General features: G+C 45.7%; 1 protein-coding gene across 15 annotated transcripts in view; it reads left to right on the top strand.

Moving 5' to 3' along the window:
* The window catches only part of PHC2 (polyhomeotic homolog 2), a 98,480-nt gene that overhangs the window by 62,278 nt on the left and 14,378 nt on the right, over window positions 1-21,824 (top strand). For 8 of the 15 annotated variants that reach the window (XM_088790999.1, XM_088790996.1, XM_088790991.1 and 5 more), the window contains 2 exons: window positions 7,870-8,285; window positions 8,563-8,731. In XM_088790999.1, the coding sequence (XP_088647125.1) occupies window positions 7,870-8,285; window positions 8,563-8,731 (585 nt within the window). Of the gene's footprint in view, window positions 1-7,869; window positions 8,286-8,562; window positions 8,732-12,780; window positions 13,093-16,330; window positions 16,525-20,645; window positions 20,778-21,461; window positions 21,653-21,824 lie in introns of those variants that run through there. The other 7 variants (XM_088790994.1, XM_088791000.1, XM_088790997.1 and 4 more) reach the window with 5 other exon arrangements.

Below are 21,824 nucleotides of genomic sequence, written 5' to 3'. Positions count from 1 at the left end.
TCTTCTTTCCTGAAATTCTTCACCCTAGACTTCTATTATGCGAGTATCTATTACTTCCATGGTTGCTGACAGCTAATAATAGTAATTACCAGTTAGTGAACAACCATATTGCAGGCACTGTACTAAATGCCTTACCTACATATCTCATTTAATCCTAACAATGATTATTCCATCTCACAAATGAAGAAGACATAGCTTAGAAAGATCACAAATGTTCATTTAGCACCTATTATGTACCAAACATAATGCCAACCATGGGCGTTACAGAGATGAACAAGTTTAAATTCCAGTAGGGGGAGTGGAAATTTGAGTTGCACCTAGAAAACAATGAGTAAGTTTCAAGAACTGAACAGAAGGAGGATTATCTCAGCTGGCACTGGGAAGCACCCACATCCAGAGAGGCCATGTGTGCATGTGACCATCTGTCCATTGTAGGTGGGACCTGCTCCTCCTTCCTTTTCCCTGCCCCACTGCCATTAGTTGTCAGATGCCCAAACGACCTTCAGCCATATCCCCCTTGTGTTTTATTCCAACACTTACTTATCCCCCAGAAGAAGCTTGTCTGTTCTTACATTTCAGACACCTACCAGCTTTCCGCAGATGACTTCTCCATAGGCATCCATCCCTGTCCTCACCTCCTCTCCCCATAGATGGCCACCTGTCTTTAGGATATTCCCAGTTGGATATCATCCCACCTGCATAGACATGTTTAAAATTTGGACAATTCATAAAAACAAAAACCCAGACGTCTTCCTCTACAGAAAAGTCCCCTTTCCCGCTTCCTGACCACTGCCCACACTCGTGAGGTGTTCCTGTACCCCAGGCTCACAATCTCAGGCTTATTTTGGCTTCATTTTCCTTCACCAGAGAAGCAGAGTGTTATAACGGGAAAAGCATAGGCTTCTGAGTTAGACCCGGTTTCAGACCCCAGCTTCATCACTTGACCATCATCAAGTTACTTAATCTCTGTAAACATCAATTTCTGTATAAAACAAAGATGGTTATATTTACCACACTGCAAAGATGACTGGGACGGCCCGCAAAGGTAACCGGCACAAGTCGACACAGGACAGAGGCTTAACTGACTGCCAGGTTGTCCTGCTCACAACTGCTAGAATCATCCAACTCAGAAACATTATTTCTTTCTCATTTAGAAACCCTTCACTGTGTCCTTATTTCCTACTTTTTCAGGAAATGCCAGTTCCTACTTTGCACTGCCTAGTCCACAGGAGAGACTCAATAAATAGCACATTAATGGCTTCTGATAGATGGACCGACTCCGTGGGAGCCTTCAGGACACTCTCCACATTGCCCGTTGAACCCCTAGAATTGCTCATGGCTTCCTCACACAGATCCCCTGCCTCTTCTCCCCCACTCCGACCCCTTTGTGGCTTACTTGACCTGTCACATACCTTTTACCTCCCACCTTCTGGCATAATACTGCCCTTTCTTTCGTTGTCTGTCCCCCAAGATTACTTTTAAAGGTCTCACCAGTCTCCACTAATCCTGCAAGGCTGGCCATTTTCAAGTGTGCTTACTGACTTGTGTTATTCACTTGCCCAGCAGCATTTTTTGAGCATTTGTTATATGCAAGCCACCATGCCTCATCTGTCAAATGCATGCAACTTTTCCTTAACCTACGGCACTGTAGAAGTCACTTGGAAACTACTCTCAGTTTTTGCTTGTAAAATGAGAACACTGCCCATTTGCCTCAGAGGCTTATTATAAGGAACACATGAGGTTCAAATTATAAAAATGCTTTGAGGATTTCAAAGCAACATACAAATAGCAAGAAGTATTTCAAGACTAGCTACCATTTGTTGAGCGTCTACTAGGTATAAACAAAGACAGTGAACTTTGTGGTTTAAACATAATAGTTCATTTGATACTAACAACTACTCTATGTGGTATATATCACCATTTACAGAACTGGAAATCAAGATTCAGAAAGGTTAAGCAATTCATCTAAGACTGCACAGCCTAAAGGTGGCAGAACCAAGATTCAAACCAGATCTGTCTGACTCTAAAACTCATGCCTTCAGCTACTCATGCTGTACTATCATCCCTCTGCCATGGGTGAGGTACTTTCTTTCTTTTTTAATGCTCCAAACTGCCTAATAAGGAATCCTGCTCACAGAGGATATTTGGTAGTTTCGTGAGGTGGCTGCAGAGCAGCCCTAAAGACTTGAAAACGTAGGTAGACCACCATAGAATGCAGTTGGCAATCCTGTTTTTATAACCCAGTTTCCTGTTACAGGGAAACTTCCCTTCACTCGACTTCCCCTCTCATATTCCTCCTAATCCTCAGCCCGCAGGGACTGTATCCTGGAAAATGTATGTGGCTGTGGCTTTCGGTTTTCCTAAAAGGAGTTTTCTTGTCTAAGTATATCAGACTCTGACCTTGAGAGTCAGCCTCAGTTACTCCCTGCGGCCCCATCAGATGAGACACCTTTGGAGCTAAGCAGCCTCCTGAGGGTGCTGGCTTCATTTGGACGCAACCTAAAATTGCCTCCTCTTCTGGTTCCTCTCCCATAGACATCCTGGGTTCAGCTGTACAGGATGCCCTGTAGGTTCCTGAAGGTACCATGGTACTTATACCCCCAAGTCTACCCACACATGCTGTTCCTTTTATCACTTTCCTAACTCTGAATCGTGCTAAACATTTCCTCTGGGAAGTCCTCACTGCTCTCCTCCCCAAGCTGAGTCCCCTTTTCTGTGTTCTCAGTATTGTGTGCTTATCTCCCATCATAACATTTACCAAGTTAGGCTGAGAGAATCTGTTTACCAGCTGTCTTTTTCACTAAACTGTAATCTATTCTAGGGACCATGTTTTAGCCAACACCAAACATAGTGTTTGGTCTGTAGTGGGTGCTTAGTAATGTTTATTGAGTGAATGAATGGTTGAAAGGATCTCTTCACTTAACTTTCCAAACCTTGTAGAGTAGCAGGTAGTAAAAAGTTATGCCATTCCTCTCTCACAGGCATCCTCCTCTCGCCCATATTCCAGTAGCTCCAAACTCTAGTCAATTATTGCCAACTTCTAGAAAAATAAGTGTAAAGGCAAGCCTGCAACCTATGACTGGGACGGATTGGGGTGCTTGCAGCTCCCATATACTTTGGGACAAGAGTCCCAGCATTTCTTGAAGAGCGAGCTGTTTCCTACATACTTGAAGCTTTGAGACCAATAGAGATCCATTACTGATAAGTTAACAGTAGATGCAGTGAAGGGGGCGTGTCAGTAACCCCTCACAGTCAGCCCTCCCACTTAGGGGACCTCCATCCTCTTGTTGCTAACAGCCCGCCTTTTGGAAGCAGTGAACTAGCCTCTCTCATTATAAGAAGGCAGTTCAAGGTAAGAGCACCACACCATTGCCTGGAATCTCTCCTTTTAGCTGGGCCCTAATTCATGCAGGCCCCAGGCCTGCCCCTCCTCTGCTCCATAACAGAAAGAGCTGATGAGGCCTTCCAAAGCCATGGCAGAGATCCCTTTTGTTCCTTAGAAGCCACGAACTTTCCAGCAGCAAGGCTTGGGGGAGACAACGTGGGTGCAAGAAAGAAACGAAGCTCCTGGACCTTAGGAAAAAAATAAGAAGAAAGGTCCAGAGAGATTTCTGTGCATTAATGTTTCATAAACTGATGTGCCATCCTAGCTATAGGGAAGAGTGGCATGGCCTCCTTGGCGTCATGGCTTCAATGGGAAATGCCTTCTTTCACCACCCCAGACTGAGCTGGGAGGGCTGGAGGAGGGAGAAGAGTTCACTGATCTTACCACCATCAGCAGCAGACATTTGCTAAGCATCTACAAACGGGCAGAGTGTTCTGTTGGGCAATGTGGAAGGTAAAACAAACATAAAAACCTTCCAGTTAAATTGAAGCACATCTTTTAATTAAAAAAGTGAGAAACGTAAGGCATGTCTTTGACTCAAAAGCCATATCATTTGATTGGATAGACAGGAAATAAACCCACAAAAGGAGGAAAGTATCCCATTTAATTTAAGCTTAAGACACCACTGATTGTAAGATTCACCATAATTTTTTTAACTCTAAGAAAGAAAAGCACTGCTAATTAAACCAACATCACCAACTGTATATGCACCCCAATTCAGAAGATGTTAAAATGGGGGGCATAAGAATCAATTCTTAAGAATGAGTGAAATATATATACAAGATAGTACACGTTACATCACAAATGAATCAAACAAACAAAAGCAGTCAGGAATTCTCAGGGGAAAGCCCATCACTGAGGGTTAAGACAAAGGGGGAGAAAACAGGAGCTGAGCCCGGGCCAAAGACGCTTATGCCTTAGATCACTAAAGCAGAAAGGAGGGCACTCCAGAAAATGGAAGCACTGAAACTGAAGCCCCAACGTCATGGGACGTGATGTTTCATGGATAGTGAGCAGAGCAGTTAGGGTGGGTTGAGGATTCGTGCAGGAAGGTAGTGAGCAGAGGTTGGACAGGAGGAGGGTCTTCAAGAAACCGGAATGCCAATGAAACCCAAATGGTCTGTGGGGCTACACCCATCTCATCCATGTCCTGGCCCTGGAGAGGACAAGTTTTGTGGGACAAACAAGCTGGAGCTCCACCATGTTGTCATTCACTCATTCATTCATTCATTCATTCAGCAGTACTATCTACTAAATGCAAGGTACTTTGGAGGAAACAAATGAATCGCATCAATTCGGCCTACTAAAGGAGATAAGCCATTTACTGAAATAACTATGAGATCGGCATCATCATTACCCCCATTTTAAAGATGATGACACAGGTACAGAGAGGTCACATAACTTGCCAGCATCCCACTGCTGGTCAGTGGCAGAGCTGGGATTCAAATGCCAGCATTTTGACCCTAGAGCCCACACTGCTGGCAACACTGCATCTCTGAGGGCTGTGCAAAGCAAAGACCTCCAAGCAGCTCAGAGAAAGGGCAGGGAAAGAATGACACAAGGAGTTGATTTGTGACACTCTAGACAGTGTGAGATAAGGCATAAGCTCCATCCAGGGGACAGTGAACGGTAAAGATTGCTTGGCTCAAAGAAATAATAAACATTAAAATGTTAGTTTATGCTGTAAAAAGGTCTTGAACGCCAGGGCTCCAGCCAGCCACAGACAAAAGAGAGCCCCTGATGGCTTCTAATCAGGGATCAGATCTCTGCACCAGGAAGATTGATTTTCAGTCATCCTAAGGTGGAGCACAGAGAGAAGAAGCTGCAGTCAGAAAGCCTCATTAGGAGGTTATTGCAATATTTTAAATAAAAGGACTTTCGACCCAGCATAATGCTGGAGTTAAAACATGGTGCTTTCTTTTCATTAACCTCAAAAGGTTAAGGCTGTATACTCTACCAAAAATACCTTGGGGTCTTTGACCTATGAACTTACCTAAGCTTTCATGAGCTTTGTTTCCAGCCTTGGCATATACTAGCATCATTTGTTCTAAAACAATTGCCTTCGGTTCCCACGAGCCTTACAGGGTGGGGGAGAGAGTGGGGTAGGAGGGCTGGCACGGATGGAGAGCCAGGAGGCCAGCAGTTGCCTTTCCCAGTCTTGGTAAACAAATGTGTATTGTCCCTAACGATACTCTTTATGTTATAGAGATCTAGAACCTTTTTCCTCACTAACCTTTCTTCATTTAAATCCGGAATTTTAAACTATCTTCCTGTGATAGTCACCCCATTGAGTTGTAAAGCTAGAAGAGTCTTGTTTGATCACCTGGCCCAAACCTCTTGTTTCATAGATAAAACTGAAGCCCTGAGAAGGTAAAGGACCTGTCTCAGGCCACACAGCCAGCGAGCAGTGGGACATTCCACCAATCATCTTAGTTCCTCTGACCTGCACCTTCTCCAGCTCTCACGTCAGATGGGCAGCCCCTAGAATGACTGTTTCCAAGCCAGGAATACATGATTTTATAATAAGGGAGAAAAAGTTTTACTTGAGTTGCAGTAAGGATGCCCGTCATTCTGCAGCTCTTTTGGCTGCCAGAGCCTAACGGCACGGCATGGCATCTTCAGTATCGCTCAGGTGCCTTCTCAGCAGTTTGCCTGATTAACAGTATTTGCCTGGTTGTGAAGTTATGAGCTATTCAGTGTGGAATTAGAAGACAAGGCTTAGGTTGGGGTCAGGGGCAATTTATAATCACCAGATGCCTGCTGGCAATTTCCACTTGGATGTTCCACCATCACCTCGAACCCAACACATTTTTCTCAAAACCTCATCACCATCCAAGTTTCCCTCTTCTGTCGTTGATTGGCATCCACAGTGTAGCCCTGTGGGCCGTCCATGTTCCCTCTTTCTCTGCCCACAATAGTCAGTCACCACGGACCACTTTGTTTTTCCTTAATGCCTCTTATTTCTGTCCTTTCCTTTCTATTACTCTTGGTGTTCTGCTTGGGATTCCCTGTCGGGCTGGGATGAGATAGTTGGAAACTTGCATGTAAATGGACGAAATTCAGGAAGGGACCTCCCTTAACTCAGTTTGAAATCTGCTTACTTTGCACCTGTAAGCAGCACAGTATCCTTTTAAAATGTTAGCTTGGGACCCAGAATTTCCCTTCATCCTCATCGGCCCCGGAGCCTTTGGTTGTAAAAATCCATTTGTGAGCTTCCTGCTGTGACCCTTGGTGCTTCTCTCTGCTGTCTCACCAGCTGTGGGAGTCTCTGTGCAGGGCCACTTTTAGGCAGGACAGATTCAGCTGAGCTGTCCTCATGCTAAGCTGGCCTGGGTGCCCCTACACAGAGTGAGCGGTGTTAGGAAAGTTGATCTCTGAGCTGAATTTCTTGACTCCCTCACTGTATACAAGGCATGAGCTAGAAGCTGAAGGGATTACTAAAAAGTATAAGAATCCTCACCTCAAAGAGTCAGTCTGGTTAAAATGGAAGGAAAAAAAGCCTAGCAGCAAATGGCTACAAATGAATTCCACTCCAGGACAATGAGTTTACTTACTTAACACCCATTAATGTCAGGCACGACTCGAGATTCTGGAGAAGGAGGTGTGATAGTTTTGACCATAACGGGTTGATAATCCAGAAGGGAAGGTAGCTAAGAAACAATTATAGCCCACTGTGAACACGTTGTTATGATAAAGGTAAGCCCAGGATACTTTGAGAACCCAAACCAGGACTGAAATAATAATTTTAATTAAGGCTAGAAATGATGGAACCTGCCTGTGTGCCAGGCACTGTGCTGTGCACAGTATGTCATTTTTCTCCCATTTTATTCACATAATTTATTTCTTATTTCATCCTTACAACAACTTTCTGGGCAGGAACTATTCTTCTTTCCAATTTTTAGATGAGGAAGCTGAGGTCTGGAAAGGTTAAGCACCCAGCCCCAGGTGCCCCAGTTTGTAACAGAAGGATCTGGTATAGCCCTGGCCTGCCTCCTGCCAGAGTCTGAGGACCACTGTGTGTAACTGGCATTTCCGGGAGGAGGCCAGCCTGGGCAGAGCCAGAGGGTGACTGAGAACCAGACAGACAGACCTGGCTTGGGCGATGGGAGCCTGCACGTATTGCAAGCATAGAGAAAAGAGAGTAAAGGGCATGGAGGAGAGAGCAAATGCGGTGCACTAGAGAATCCAGTGTTTCTCAGAACAGCAGGAATGATCAAGGAAGGCTTCACAGAGGAGGTGATTTTTGCATTGGGCTTTGAGGGGTGGCCAAAGGCCTAATGTTTCAGCATAGGAAGAAAGCAAGAAAATGGAGAGAGAAAGTTGGGTCATGGCAGTGACCAGGCCGGGCTCCAGGTGAAAGATGAAAGCAAGAGACCCTGAGTTTAGGAAGCCTTCTTTATGTGGATGTGGGAGGGGTACAGTTGGGGGACATAGCAGAAGATGAGGTCAAGCCATGCCACCTAACCTGGCCTTTTTCCCTTCAGCCTATGCTCAGCTACAGCCACAACAGCTCCTGTCGCAACCATCCTCAAAGCACCTGCAGCCCCAGTTTGTGATCCAACAGCAGCAACAGCAAGTGCAGCAGCAGCAGCCGCCCCAGCAGTCACGGCCCGTACTCCAAGCCCAGTCCCACCCCCAGCTCGCCTCTGTCCCTCCAAGCGTGGCCCTGCAACCCAGCCCCGAAGCCCACGCCATGCCGTTAGGCCCAGTTACGTCCACCCTGCCTCTCCAATGTCCCACTGCCAACCTGCACAAGCCTGGCAGCACTCAGCATTGTCACCCTTCCACGCCGGATGTGGGGCCTCACAATGGATATCCCGAGGGCCTATCCCACACCCCTCAACGCAGGTTCCAGCATGCCTCAGCTGTCATCTTACAACTACAGCCTGCTTCACCAGTGGTGAGTAAGGCGATCCCAAGGTTCAGGGCACAAACGGGACAGGGGTGGTGGGGTACACAGCTCAGGCAATCCCACAGCCCCCACTGGGTTGTGTTTCTGGGTGGGCTGAGTGGTGAAGTCCTCTCTGGGTATTCCAAGAAAGAAAAGGGGCCTCTCTCTAATTTGGGGCTGGCTGAATCTTCATGTCCTTGCCTTCTACCCAAGCTCCACGGAAACGGGATGTGGCCACAATGTAAAAGGCAATTCATGAGCAGATCATCTCTGTCCTGTCCCTTAGCAGCCACAGCAGTGCCCCCCAGATGCCTGGAAGGAAGTGGTATCTGGGGAGAAGAGTGTGCCTGAGACTCTGTCTGGCCCGTCGCCGCATCAGCAAGCCATCGTCACTGCCATGCCAGGTGGCCTGCCTGTACCCAAGAGCCCTAACATCCAGCAGTCCCCGGCTCACGGTATGAAGTGTAGTGGGGCCCTTGGGAGAGGGGAGATAGTTGCCTTGCTTGCCATCCCCTGGCGCACTTCACTTGGACATCTAGAATGGAAGCGGAAACTATTGTCCAAAGAGGCAGCAAGGAAGCTGGGTAGGTTGAAACAGGGGAAACGAGATGAACCAAGGATAAAGACCCAGAAGGTATGAGGATAAAAGGGGAGAGCAAGAAAAGGAGACTTGAAAGTTCTAGGTCCAGACTCTAAGGCTTACATGTCATTGTTGTCAGATGTATCTACATATACATATGCCAAGTTGAGAGTTCAGGCAGGTCGGTCTCCACTTGTCTCAATTCTCTGCTTCATTTGGTATGAGAAGTTCTTGAAATTGGAAATATGACAAGATGGCTGCGTAGATCAAAATAAGGGAAATGCCTAGGGGAAGTAGGAGATTCAGAGTGAGTTCAGCTCATGGAAAGCATCTTTGAAGCAACAATGCTCAGCTCTGGGATCCCCATCTGTCTGCCTGTGAGCGCCATGACAAGTGGACTTTTCCATGACCTGGGTTTCAGGAGGCTCTGCTGGATCCCTGCATCCTGAGGGGAGAGTCACAGCAGTATCTCTGCCTTTGCAGCAATCCATTTGCTTTCCTTCCCCTCTCTGCCAGATCTTGGCCCAGATCGCAGTGACATTCTGAGCCATGGGCCACCTGCAACTCAGGAAGGCAGTTCCAGTCATTAGACTGTGCTGGGGTCGGGGTGGGGAGAGCCAAGAGAAAGAGAGTTTGGAAACTGAAGAAGGAGAAATGAGAAGAAAAGTACTTTAGGACAAAGGAGGGGGGTTATATATGTCCTTTAATGAACGGAGGACGGGATCAAGGAAAAGGAAAAAAAAATAATATGGAGAAAGAACATTCGAAAAAGTAAAAGACAAGAAAGAGATCATCTATTTTCTTGGTACACTTGCAAGATAAAGGGTTCACCATTTTTGAAAAGCGGCCATTCTATTGTGAAATGTCTCTAATTATCAGAAAGCCACTCTTCAAATTAAGCCAATCTGCCGTCCTGGAACTTCCACCACTGATGGTGATTGTGATTCCGTCTTGTGAATTGTAACAGAGTCCATCTCCTGTAGTATTTGTAGACAGTTATGTCTCTTTCCTCTCCCTCCCATGAGAGAGAGAGAGAGAGAGAGAGAGAGAGAGAGAGAGAGAGAGAGAGAGAGAGAGAGAGAATGAGAATCTCCAGACTAATTATCTGAGAGTTTTTTTCATTTTTTCCTATCACATGTCAAAACCTTCCATTCCCTCCATTCTGGTCATTCTTGTCTGGTCATCCTTCCACCTTTTCATTAATTCTCTGAAAGTGTGATCCTCCAAATTAAGCACATTAATTCCAAATATAAAAAGCCACTAGTCACCATAGGAGGGCACCTGGACCTAGCTAGCTTTATAAGCCCTTCAAGGGGCAGGACCATTTCCAATATCTGCATGATATGGAGGGAGGAACTAAACTGTGTTGAACACCTACTATGTGCCATGTACTGTTCTAAGTTTTCCTTTAGTTACTCATGATAGTAACCCTGAGAGAGAAATTGTCCCCATTATTCAGAGGAGGAAATGAAAATCTCGAAGAGGCTCCAGGTCACACGGCTATGAAAGGGCAACACCATGATTGGCTCCAAGTATAACTCCCTCACCTTCCTTTGTCAGGACATTGTACTCGTGGCTCCACATCTTGTGAATTTAGCCCATAGTTCCAGCCTAGCAAGAAAATAGTAATAGTTAATAGCTAACATTTACTGAACTCTCTCTGCCAGGCTTTACATGTATTTCCTCATTTAATCCTTATAGTAACCCTCTGAAGTAGGAACCATTTTAAAGATAAGAAAACTGAGGCACAGAGACACTATGTAATGGGGCAGGAATGTTCCATATCTGAATTTTGTTATTCATTATATTAACTCCTCCGCTTACCTTTGCCATCTGTAAATTATATAGCATGTTTTCTCGGGTCTATCCAATTTGCTGATAGAAATATTCAATAGGACCCGTACTGAGGACACATGCCCTGTCTGCAGGTTGGTGATAATCAACATTCTTTGTTCAAATATTTGTTATCGACAACCCCTAAATGAACCGACATTTGCCCACCTTTCTCTATCTTGTTTATAAAGCTCTCAAAAATCTCTTCCTGAAATCTAATCAAGATGATATACACAGAACAATCATTCTGCTCCTGCAATACTATCTCATGAGAGAAGTAAGCTTTGCACATTGGAAACAATTGTCAACTACCTAAGACTTAACTGTATATCCATTCTGTACATGTTTGAATGCCTGTTCTGTGTAAAGCACTGTGGGATGATAGGTAATACAAAGAGAAATAAGATCTGTGCCCACCCTTCAAGGAGCTTAAGGTCTACTGGGAAAGATGAGAAATGAACAGAAAAAAAATGTATAGTAAAAACTAAAATGTGATAAATGCCATAGAAGGATTATGGGTAAATGCTGTAAGAGGGAAAAGTTATTACTGAGTAGAGATTATCAGGATAGATTGCAGAGAGGAAGTGGCATTGTTCTAGAGCAGGGGTTGGCAAACTGCACCCCAAGGGCCAAATCTGGCACATCACCCGTGTTTGTACAGCCCAGAAGTTATTAATGGTTTACACATTTTAAGATGTTTAAGAATCAAAAGAAGAATAGTATTTCATGATACATGACAATTATGTGAAATCCAAATTTCAGGGTCCATAAATAAAGTTTTATTGGAATACAGCCACACTGATTCACGTACGTGTTATCTGTGGTTGCTTTCCTGCTACAATAGCGGAGCTGAGTAGTTGCAACAGAGACCGGATGGCCTGCAAAGTCTAAAATATTTACTGTCTGGTCCCTTACAGAAGAAGTTTGTCGACCACTGTTCTTGAGTCTAGACCTTGAAAGCTAGGACCTGGACATGCAGTGTTGGGCATTCCAGGAGAGAGTAGTGGAGGTAAAGGTAGGGAGGCAGGAAAGTGTGGACATAGAGAGAAGTTGAGGAGTCGATCCCATGTTAGCTTCATTTATAAAACGTAAGTGTAAGAAATGCAAAGGCAGAAAGGGGAGGAAATGTGAATATTAATGAAAGAAAGCTTTAAAATTTTGAAAAATACTAGAGGGGAAAGAAGAAAGGGAATGGGGAAGAGAAAGGGAGCGAAGGAGACAATCAAGAAATACAAATGTAAAATGTGGAAACAAAGAAAAAGGGATGAGGCTGGCCTGAAGGGGAAATGCGGGGGTGGGTGGATATGAATGCTAAAAAAAAAGGCAAGAAAATGGGGAAATGTTGGGAATAGAGAGAAGCCAAGCATGGAGAGATTCCTGCTGTCTTACTGAGCATAAAGCCTGGGGGAGGGGACAGAGGAGTGGGAGTACTTGTGAGTCATTTTGTATGTCTTTTGTAACCCTACATCTAGCATTATCTACTGAATGAATGTGCTTTGCCACAACAATTCAGTTTAAACCAGTGTAGTTTAAGAAGAGTAACATTTATTGGGCTCCAACTGTATGCCAGGCACTACCAGCAATTAGTATGTCCTCAGTTAACCTTCACAGTAAGCCTAAAGAGTAGGCATTATCCCCGTTTATGGAGGTGTAGCTGGGTCACTTTGGTCATTACTTAACCTTTCTGATCCTCAGTTCCCAGTGGAGTGTATAATGACTACTTGTAAGGTTATTGTGAGCACTGAGAGAGTGTGCATGGAGGTCTTGACACATATTAGGCACTCAATTACTGGTGGTCGTTATTATTGCCTCTGAATTGGCCGAGGCGGGAGTCCCAGTCCTCCAAGCCACTGGGGATTTTTGACGCGGCAAGGGCAGACATCCTCGTGGCGTCGCGTTCGCCTCCCAAACCTAAACCTGACCTCCCTAACCTGCCGCACACCCCACTGCGCCCTGGGGAAGGCACGGGGCGGGGCCAGTGCCGCCGCACAAAGGAAGCGCGCGGCCGGGCTTCCGTGCCGGCGCCCCGCCTCCTTTAGGCCCCGCCCCGTACGGCCCAGGCCCCGCCCCGCGCCTCACCCCGCCCCCGGCGGAGGCGGCCGCAGGAGCTCTGCCGGGACGCGCGGCATTGTCTCCGCGGCGGCTGCAGCCCTCGAGCGCCAGCCGCGCGCGCGCAATCCGGCCGTTGCTCGCGCCCCCACTCGGCCTAACGCCTCCGCCGCTCTTTGTTGACGCCGGTTAGGCCGGTGCGGTCGGATGCGCCGCGGCAGCCCCGGGCCCCGGCTCGGAGGCTCCCGGCGGAGAGGAGGCGGCCCGCCCGGGCCCGGGACCCCGCGCGAGGCGGCGCCCGGCCGAGGGGCTGAGTAGGCCCCGCCCGGCCAGGCCCAGCCGGGCCCTGGACAGGTCAGTGTCCGTGGCGGGGGAGGGGTTCTCGCCAGCAGGGAGTCCGCGGCCCGCGCTCGTCGCGCTGGAAACCGGGCACCGCCCTCCGGTGCCACTCACGGCCCGGGCCTACTCGGCTGCCAGGCCGTGCCAGCCCGCGACTCTCGCCCTCGGCGCCTGGGAGGTGTCCTGTGCCTCCCAAGTCCGGGACCCTGCCTGCCCCGCACTCCCCCGGCAGCCGCTGTGTCAATCGTGGCGTGCCAAACGCTTCCGTGCGTCCCGGTCCCTACCCTGAGTCCCCGTACACCCCACCCCCGCTTCTGTCCTCCCGGGACGGCGGTTTACCCGGAGATGAACGGTCCGTTTAAGGGGCAAGGCTGCTGTACACCAGCAGTAGGGGGACTTCTATCTTGGAGGGCCTGCGGCTTCGCTGGAGTTTTGTTTTTAATCTAGTTCAGTCTCACGAGGTTTTTAATTGGATGGAAAGAGACAAGCTGTTCTGTATCTGTCCTCTCTTCCATTTTTAGAAGAGCAGAAGCGCCTTTTCTCTCCCTGCCAAATGAAGGTATACGATATTGTTGATTCTTTACATTAAAATCGGGATTTTGAGGTTATCCGTTTAAATTGAAGCCCACAAAACAGAGGGAATAATTTGCCCAAGGTCAGATTGTAAACTAATGGTGAAGCTACAGTCTGAACTCCTGTCCCCCCTACACACTCCAGGATTGTTGGATACCAGTCTATGCCTGTGACACCCTCATCCATCCCTCCCCCACCCCGGCCTGAACAGATTTCACTGACATACTTTCAGTTCTGATCAACTTTCCTCTTCTTCCTATGCCATACCTAGAATGTTTACCTTCTTTCTGTGCTTTCTAGTCTTTGATTCTTTTTCCTGCTTTACAAATCAGTGACAGCTTTCCCCTTCAATATCTCCCATCCTAGATCTTTAATCCCCTCTCATTAGCATATTGGGCCCAGAGGCTCCCTTGTTGTGAAATAAGCTACCGACCTCAATCCACCACCATATGTCCTCGATTTTTCTAGGACAGCCCCAATTTAAAATACTCCATCCCGTTGTCTGTCAGCACAAGCATCTCGATTTTTAGTTTAGAAAATAATGTCACTTTAACCATCTAATTGAACTATCAGCCTTGCTGTCCTGGCCTTTTCCAGCCAGTTGGCTCTGGGGCATAACTGGGTAATCCAATTATTATTCACCTGGGATCTTCCTTCCCCTCCTGAGTCAACCCAAATGTTGGAACTGCCAGGATTTCTAGGTGAGTCTGAAAATTACAGGCTAATTAGGCAAGGAAATTCCTTCGTAGTCCTTTATTTCTGTCCACCTGCCCTCCCCATCTTTTATTCTAGTACAAGGCAGCACTTGTGGTAGTGTCTGTTGATTAGGGCTTAGGTTTAGGTCACAAAGAATGTAGGCCCTTCATAACATTTTTGACACTAGAATAGAAAATAACTTACTGGGTTGGTTATACGGCAAGAGATCCTGTCTTAAGATACCTGCACAGCTAAGTAGTTTTAGTTTCATTCAGATGTAAAACACCTTTATTTGGTTTCTGCTTCATATAAACACTGTCTTAGGCACTGTGGGGAAAGAATATAAAAATGATTTTGCCACACAGCCCCCAGCATCTGCATCTATATTTGGAAATATCCACACTTTTGAATCAGCTGTTAAGCTGTTTTCCACTGTTTCTGTACCTAAGTTCCCGTCCCTACAAGGCGGGAACCAGAGCTTCTGGTTTGGCTCATTCACAAGGGCTGGCTTGTTTCACAGAGGGTCCAGCAGATGGGTAGTGGTGTTCTTTTGGCACCTGCCCTTTCCAGGCCCTCTTCATCACGTGAGCTCTGCCTTTCAGCCCACCCAAGATCTGTTTCCAGGCTTGTCCATACGCACTGAGAAGAATAGATGCCTTTTTTTTCTCCTGCCTTAATCTTGAGAAAGTAGGCAGTTTCTTAGTCCACTTTTGTGTTGTTCTTGAGTTGGTTTCTCAGTTGTCCAACTGCGTTTTCATGAGCAATCTCCTGTCCTCACTCCCTTCTTCCTTTTTTTTTTTCTTTTCTTTTTAGCTGTTGTTTTATTGATATGTGGCACGGATATGCTTATTGACTGTTGTTATTTCATCAAGTACTCACTCCCCAGCCCTTTCTATGTCTCTTCCAGGTCCTGGCTTAATTTCTAATTTACCTTTCTTTGTCAAGTACATTCAATATGTATTATCTCCACTTTCCTTAAAATAGAGGAATGGAAACTCCAGCTCTTCTTTCTGTCCCATTAATGATTCTCCTGGCTGTAGGTCTCTTCGGTCATCTGCGTTTCAGTGGAGAATAACCTTTTTGGAAGGTGTTATGCTTCTCCAGACATACCCTCTCTGTCACTCACTTTCTAGTCTAAACCGATTGACCCTAAGACTTCTCTTCCTGCCACCAAGACCCCTTCCCCCATCTATGACCCTGGGCCTGTTACTTGCCCTGGCTCAGCCCCAGAATCCACTCTTTTTCAGACCACATCCTTTTTCCTGCCTTACTCATTTCCTGTCTCAGATACTTTGGATCCCTTGGTTCTGCTTTTTCAGAGGGAGAGCGAAAAAACTAAGAGGAATAAATGTATAGGTCATCTTACAAAATTGAACTCTTCTTGCCTCTGGTCTTGCATGCTCTCACATAGCTTGTCCCCTCCCTAGGTTTTCTTATTTAAGGAAAACAAAAACCAATTACTGTCTCAGAGTCAAGAACCTCTACTTGTGAGTTCATGAATGCCTTTTTATCTCTATTTTTTCCTTTTGTGAATGTATGAAGAGAACGGCTTGACTGTCTTAGACTCATCCTCTAAGTCTCCGCCCTCATGCCAGGCATTCTGTAACCATTTGTCCAATAAAGTTCATCCACTTCCTATCAAAGTCCTTCACTGCAGATAGCATGGAGCAGTAAGCCAAAATAAAAATTTTAATTTAAAAACCTAGGAAATAGGATGGTGGTTCTGTTCCATGTTAGTATGATGTTTACCAAGGGTTTGGTTTTCTCCCCCTCTTCTTGAGTCAGTCTAAACTTATATTAAAGTTCTCCCATTTAATATGCAGAAGATTGAGTCCCACCCACAAAAGATTATCTTCTGAAAAGATACATCTACTAGAGATGAGAGTAGGGAAATGAGAATAAGGAGTCTTTATAAATGATAGTTTCTCTTTTATTCTTTTTATGCCATTTTGCAACTGGAAGATGAAGATGATGGTTTTCTGTGATCGGGAGGAATCTCACAAAAGTGTTGTAGAGAGATACTTTTGTGTTTTCCACCCCCGTGGAAAAGCAGGGTGAGGACTGGCTGCGTTATGCAATCAACTCTGATGAGTCCTTTGTGCCAGTAACAGACATGACTCTCTCCGCAGTGATTTAGCAACTTGTTTGATGGAAATCAAAGCTGGACTGCCCCTCAAGGTAGAGGTCTGAACATAAGTACATTTATGTTTTAAATGTTTTTCTGGGCGTGGCTTAAACTACAATGTGAGTCACCAGTTAAAAAGACTGTATGTTTTCTGTTAAAAAATAAAGTGTGCCTGTTTAAGATAACTTTAATCACAACTCAAGTCGGTGCAGGTTTCATTTTAAGCATTGGCTTATTTTAAAATTTCAGTTTGAATTACTAGCTACATCAGAACACTGATTTGATACATAAAAATACTCAGAGGCAAATCATCTTTAATTCAACTTTATGACACTTTGGGAATTGTCAGAAAAATAATCAACCTTTTGTTTATCCAAGATGGCAGTCTTACAGATTTCTGGACTTTTTTCTCTGCCAGTAACAAAAATAGAATGTAATTAACATCAAAAAATGCTGTTTTATAATCAAGAGTTACACAATTAAGAATGATGAGTTTTTAAAGATAAAAAGTATAGTAAGAAACATAGCATTAATTTAAGTAATAAATCGTTGCTCTGTGACTCATTGTAAGACCATCTAGGCCAGTATAGTAAACTTAATTTTTTTTTCTTCCCCTTCCAAATTATTTATAGTGAGAAGGGATGTGCTTTCTTATTCTTTGAATTTCCAAGTGATTTTTTACTTTAGATTAAGTCCAAAAGAAGAGACCATTAATTCTACATCTGTTAAAGAAATGATTGTGATACAGGGATTACCAGTTTTCTAAAATGAATCCAGATGTTGAAGAGTCCCAGTTTGCTATTATGATTTTCTTTAAAGCAAATATGTTTCTTGAATGATTTTCTTAGCAGTGAAAGTGATTATAGTTTCTCTTAAGAAAAGATGTATATTAGATGTCATGTCATAACCAGCTCTTCTCTAGGGCAATAGGAGGACCAGGCCTGAGACTGAATATTGAGACTGTTGGCAAGACAATGAGAGTTCAGGACTGCTGTGAGTTATTTTTAAAGCTTTAGTTGCATGGTTATTATGTCTAAAATGCCATGTAATTATCCCTAGTTAGTGATGTCTTTAGCATATTTGAAACCATCCTTATGGGGCCTAAATCCACACAGCTATATTAAAACATTTTTAAATAATCAAAGCAAGTGACACTTTAAATTAATACAGAATTAATGTGAATCAATAATTTTAAAAAATTGATTAAGTCCACATTTCCAGGTCTCCAGTAATCAATATTAATCTGTTCCATCAGTTGATTGGTAGCAAAATAGGGTGATGGAAAGCTTAGACAGTGGTTACAGGAAGGAAGGGAGTTGTGTTTTCCAAGAGCAGAAATTATCAGGATTGATTTGCAAAATAAGTATTATCCAGCCCATTACATAGACAAGACAACTGAGGCTTGGTGTTCTCCCCCCACCATTTATCTAAGAATGTTAGAGATCCTGCAGTTGGTAACCAAATAAATAAGGCATCATATCGGGCAACATGGTTGCCTTTCCTCGTTATCAACCTGAAAATAATTAGGGAATTTACTAAACATTTCTAGGTTTTTCTGTAAGCTTTATAAACCCATCTGCCATGATTTTATCTTGAGCCTTTTAAATGAATTTCTTTTCATAGGCTGAACTGCCTCTTGGCATTACAAGTTTCATACATTTGCTGTTCTCTAGATAAAGTGATTTTTCCTTTTATTTGTTCCAAAGTTATCACTTTTCTGGTTTCTGGGATTCTTCTGCACTGTCTGTGTGATTGGCTGCGACTCTTTATGAAAGAACTGTATACTAGAAATGGAATCCGGGTTGTCTTGTCCTGTTGAAGGTGAATTAAGATGTTTGGTGTGCCCTGAAGGGCACAGTGCATTTCTGTTATGATGTAGTCAGTCATTGTCAAAGTGGAGATAACATTTCTCCTGAAGCCTGACCTCAAGTGCAAGACCAGGACACCCTGAGTAGACCAAGGCATCTGCGGAACACGAATGATACCTGAGATTGGGCTGGTGAAAGTAGTTCTGCTCTGGGGCTGTCAGAGGCCCGGCTCCGGCTCAGTGAGAGAGTGAGATTAGAGTGGTTTCCTACCGAATCTTCTCTCAGAGCTCAGTGATGTTAACCCTCCCGTGTCCAAGTCAGGCCAGTCCCACTGTGTTGTACCTGCATTGTGTTACTTAATCCTCATCATCACAACCATGTGAGACAGCTGTAAGGACCCCATTTTATAGATGAGGCAACTGAGGCCTAGAGTACTTGCCCAGGATTACAGACTAGGATTTAAGCCTAGAGTTTTTCAGATCCCAAAGTCTTCACTGCCATGTGGCACAGCTTCTAAATCAATGCCAGGCGCTTTACATATATCAACTCTAATATTCACTGTAGCCTTGCAAAATAGGCAGTCTGATCTTCATTTGTATAGGTGGAGAAACAGGCCCAGAGCAGGTACCAAATGCTTGAAGGTACATAGGTCATCCAAGATGGAACCAGAATATAAACCCAGGCCTGACCCAGAGCCACTGCTCTTTCCACTCTGCCATTCTTCCTTTCCTCTCCTGCGATGGTGATGTCTCTTAGTGTAGAGCCTCTTCCATTGGTTCCATTTTCCTTTGCAACCATAGCATGTGCCAGAGAATTGTGACGTGACAATATGTGGGGGCCCTCCACCTCAGCATGAGATACCATAGGACTGTCCCCATTTAAGTAGGAACTCCTTTTGAAAGCTTCCCTGACTCCGAGTTAACTGTTCTTCCCTGGGGCGTTGACCTGTCAGAAGTCCCCCTGTGGTCCTGTGTGCTGCTGCGAGTTTGATCTGGTTGCCCGCCCTTCCAGTACTCGCTGTGGGCTGGGAAGCAGTTCCTGCAGCTGTTTGGAAATCCCCCATCACTCCCATCGTCCTCAACTGCGTGGGGGAGGGTGGCTGTTCGCTTCATTGAGTCCTTCCTTCATAGCTGGGGGCGGCAGCTTGGAAAACATTCAGCTGTTTACAGTTCAGCTTATGCACACAGTTAGCTGGGGGTTGTGGGTCAGTCAGAAGGGCGTCCTAAGAGACAGCATGAAAGTCAGCTGTATGGTAATGGCTGCCGGTCAGGAGGACGGGCGCTCCCCAACAGATGCTGTAACCAGCGTTGCTCAGCCCAGAAGCTTAAGATCCAAGAACCATGTCTGCTCGCCAATCCTCTTAACCCAAACTCAACAAGGCTTTTTGCAGTGACCCTGAGGGCAGGTCTGGGGCCACCAGGCGTGGCCTCTCTTTCATTCTGCTGGCCAGCTGCCCTGCAGGAACCCGCGTGTGGAGCCAGGGCCTCTTCTTCCTGTGACTTTAAAGCTCACCTCTGCTCAGCAGTGCCCCAGAGGGATCCTCCTGTCACAGCCATACTTCCCTTCTCCGGAGAGGCCCTTCAGAGCAGGCTGTTTTTGTTTGCAGATCCAAGGAAGGTGCTTTGAGGAGCAGGATGGTGATGGCATCTGTGTGAGAGCCACAGCCTGCTGTGTGTCCTCAGGGCAAGGACGTCTTGTGTGTCTGACAGCTCGGTCTTTAGCAGGATTGAAAAAGTTACAAACACTTGACATTGGTTCCTTCTGCCTTCTGGTACTCAGGGGACCCCAGGGTGGGAAGGGGCCTACAATTTTCTCACCATGAAGAGCACCGTTTGTGTGTATTTTAGAAGGTACTGTCTTCCAAATAAATGGCATCCACCCTCACCTTGATTCTAAAATGCACGCTGTTAACTGTGCACCCTTTTCCTCATCTGGAAAATTAAGATGTTATACTCAGGGCCCTTCTAACTCTAATCATCTATGATCTAGCACCCATGATCCAAAATGATCTCTCTCCACCTCCACCCCTCCCACTGAACCTTCTGTCCCTAAATTGGGAGGAAAGCTATTTGCTTATCTAAGCATTCACAGTGTGGTGTGAATGACCACAGGTATATATTTGCATTTTAAAAAAGGTTGTTAACCAAATCAATCTCTTCAATTGACGAGTCCTTCAGGATCCCTGGATAGAGCCTCCATTCTCCCCTCCTTCCCCGCCCCTCGCTTCTCTTCTCCCCCCCTCCTCCTACTCCCTACCTAGTGCTAATGCTGCCCCCCCTTCATTTGCCTACCCTCCCCCTGGGGGAGAGGGGGAGGATGCCAACAAATTGGTGCTTAATGAAATATCTTACCTCCCTCACTTTCAGAGTGGCACTGATTTCTTTAGGGGCCCACATATAACTGAGGAGAATGTAAATGGTGGCCGCAGACCTTTCCACAAGAACTGTGTTTTCTGCCCGTGCTTGCGGTGCTGTGGTTCCTCCCGCTGCTCTGACCAGGTACAGTCTGCATCAGCTGCTCTCCTGGTTATGGTTTCCCTAGGGGTCACTTTGCAGGTGTTCCACTCAGGCTCCCCCTAGAACAAGAAATTCTTTAGAAATCCTGCTGTCACCCATCCTGGCCACAAGACTGGCCTGCTAAGCTGAGGCACAGTGAGCAGGACTTCAGAGCCAGGGAGGGGCCTGGAGAGAATGCTCTGTGGTGTAGGCAGCCTTGTTTTACCGTTTCCCCGAGAATAAGACCAGGTCTTATGTTAAGTTTTGCTCCAAAAGACGCATTAGGGCTTGTGTTCAGGGGATGTCATCCTTGAAAAATCATGCTAGGGCCTCTTTTCCAGTTAGGTCTTATTTTCGGGGAAACGCGGTACCCTTCATTGAGCAGAATTTGCTGCAGGTAAATGATCCATGTTATTGCTTACTCTGCTTCCTTAAATTTTTAACTCCATCAGCTCTAGCTTTCTCCTTCCTGCAAGGGTAGTTAGAAGTCTTGTAGATTAAAATGCTCTGCTTAATGCCCACCCACGCTCCCCCCACCGTTTCCTCTGGAGTCAGGTCTTCAAGGCTACTTATTTTAGAAGCAAATAGAATGAACAGTGAGGCCATCTGAAATATTCACAATTAATGTTAGTACTAAACCGTGTTCTAGAATAACTGATGCCTTTTGTCTTATCTGTGCATGTAAAGAACATCAGAACCGGTTCTGAAGTGGCCCAGATTTTGCATAGCTGGGGCCTGCCTGACCTTACCTCTGTCTGCAGAGGGCAGGAGAGCTCAGCCTCTCTGGACACTTACCAGTACCAGCGAGTCTTGAGGGCTGGGCCCTTTTGTTGGGCGCCTCCCAGCCTCTGCCCCTAGAGGTCATCATGCCTTTCCAAGTAAGTGCCTGGAGCTGGCGTAAATGTTTCCTTGCTATACATAAGAGGAAGAAATGGACAAAGGAATAGCTCTTAAACTTCTTTATAGCCAGGTACCTAGACATACCACTCTTACAGGCAGGCATCAGCCTCGCTGCTCTCAAATCATAGCCTCAGCAAGTAATTTACAAAT

This window comes from Rhinolophus sinicus, chromosome 14 (genome assembly GCF_057876585.1).
Source record: "Rhinolophus sinicus isolate RSI-liver-muscle chromosome 14, RSI-T2T, whole genome shotgun sequence".
Classification (NCBI taxonomy): domain Eukaryota; kingdom Metazoa; phylum Chordata; class Mammalia; order Chiroptera; family Rhinolophidae; genus Rhinolophus; species Rhinolophus sinicus.
The sequence above is the reverse complement of the archived record's forward strand: the minus strand, read 5'-3'. Positions and strand labels throughout refer to the sequence as shown.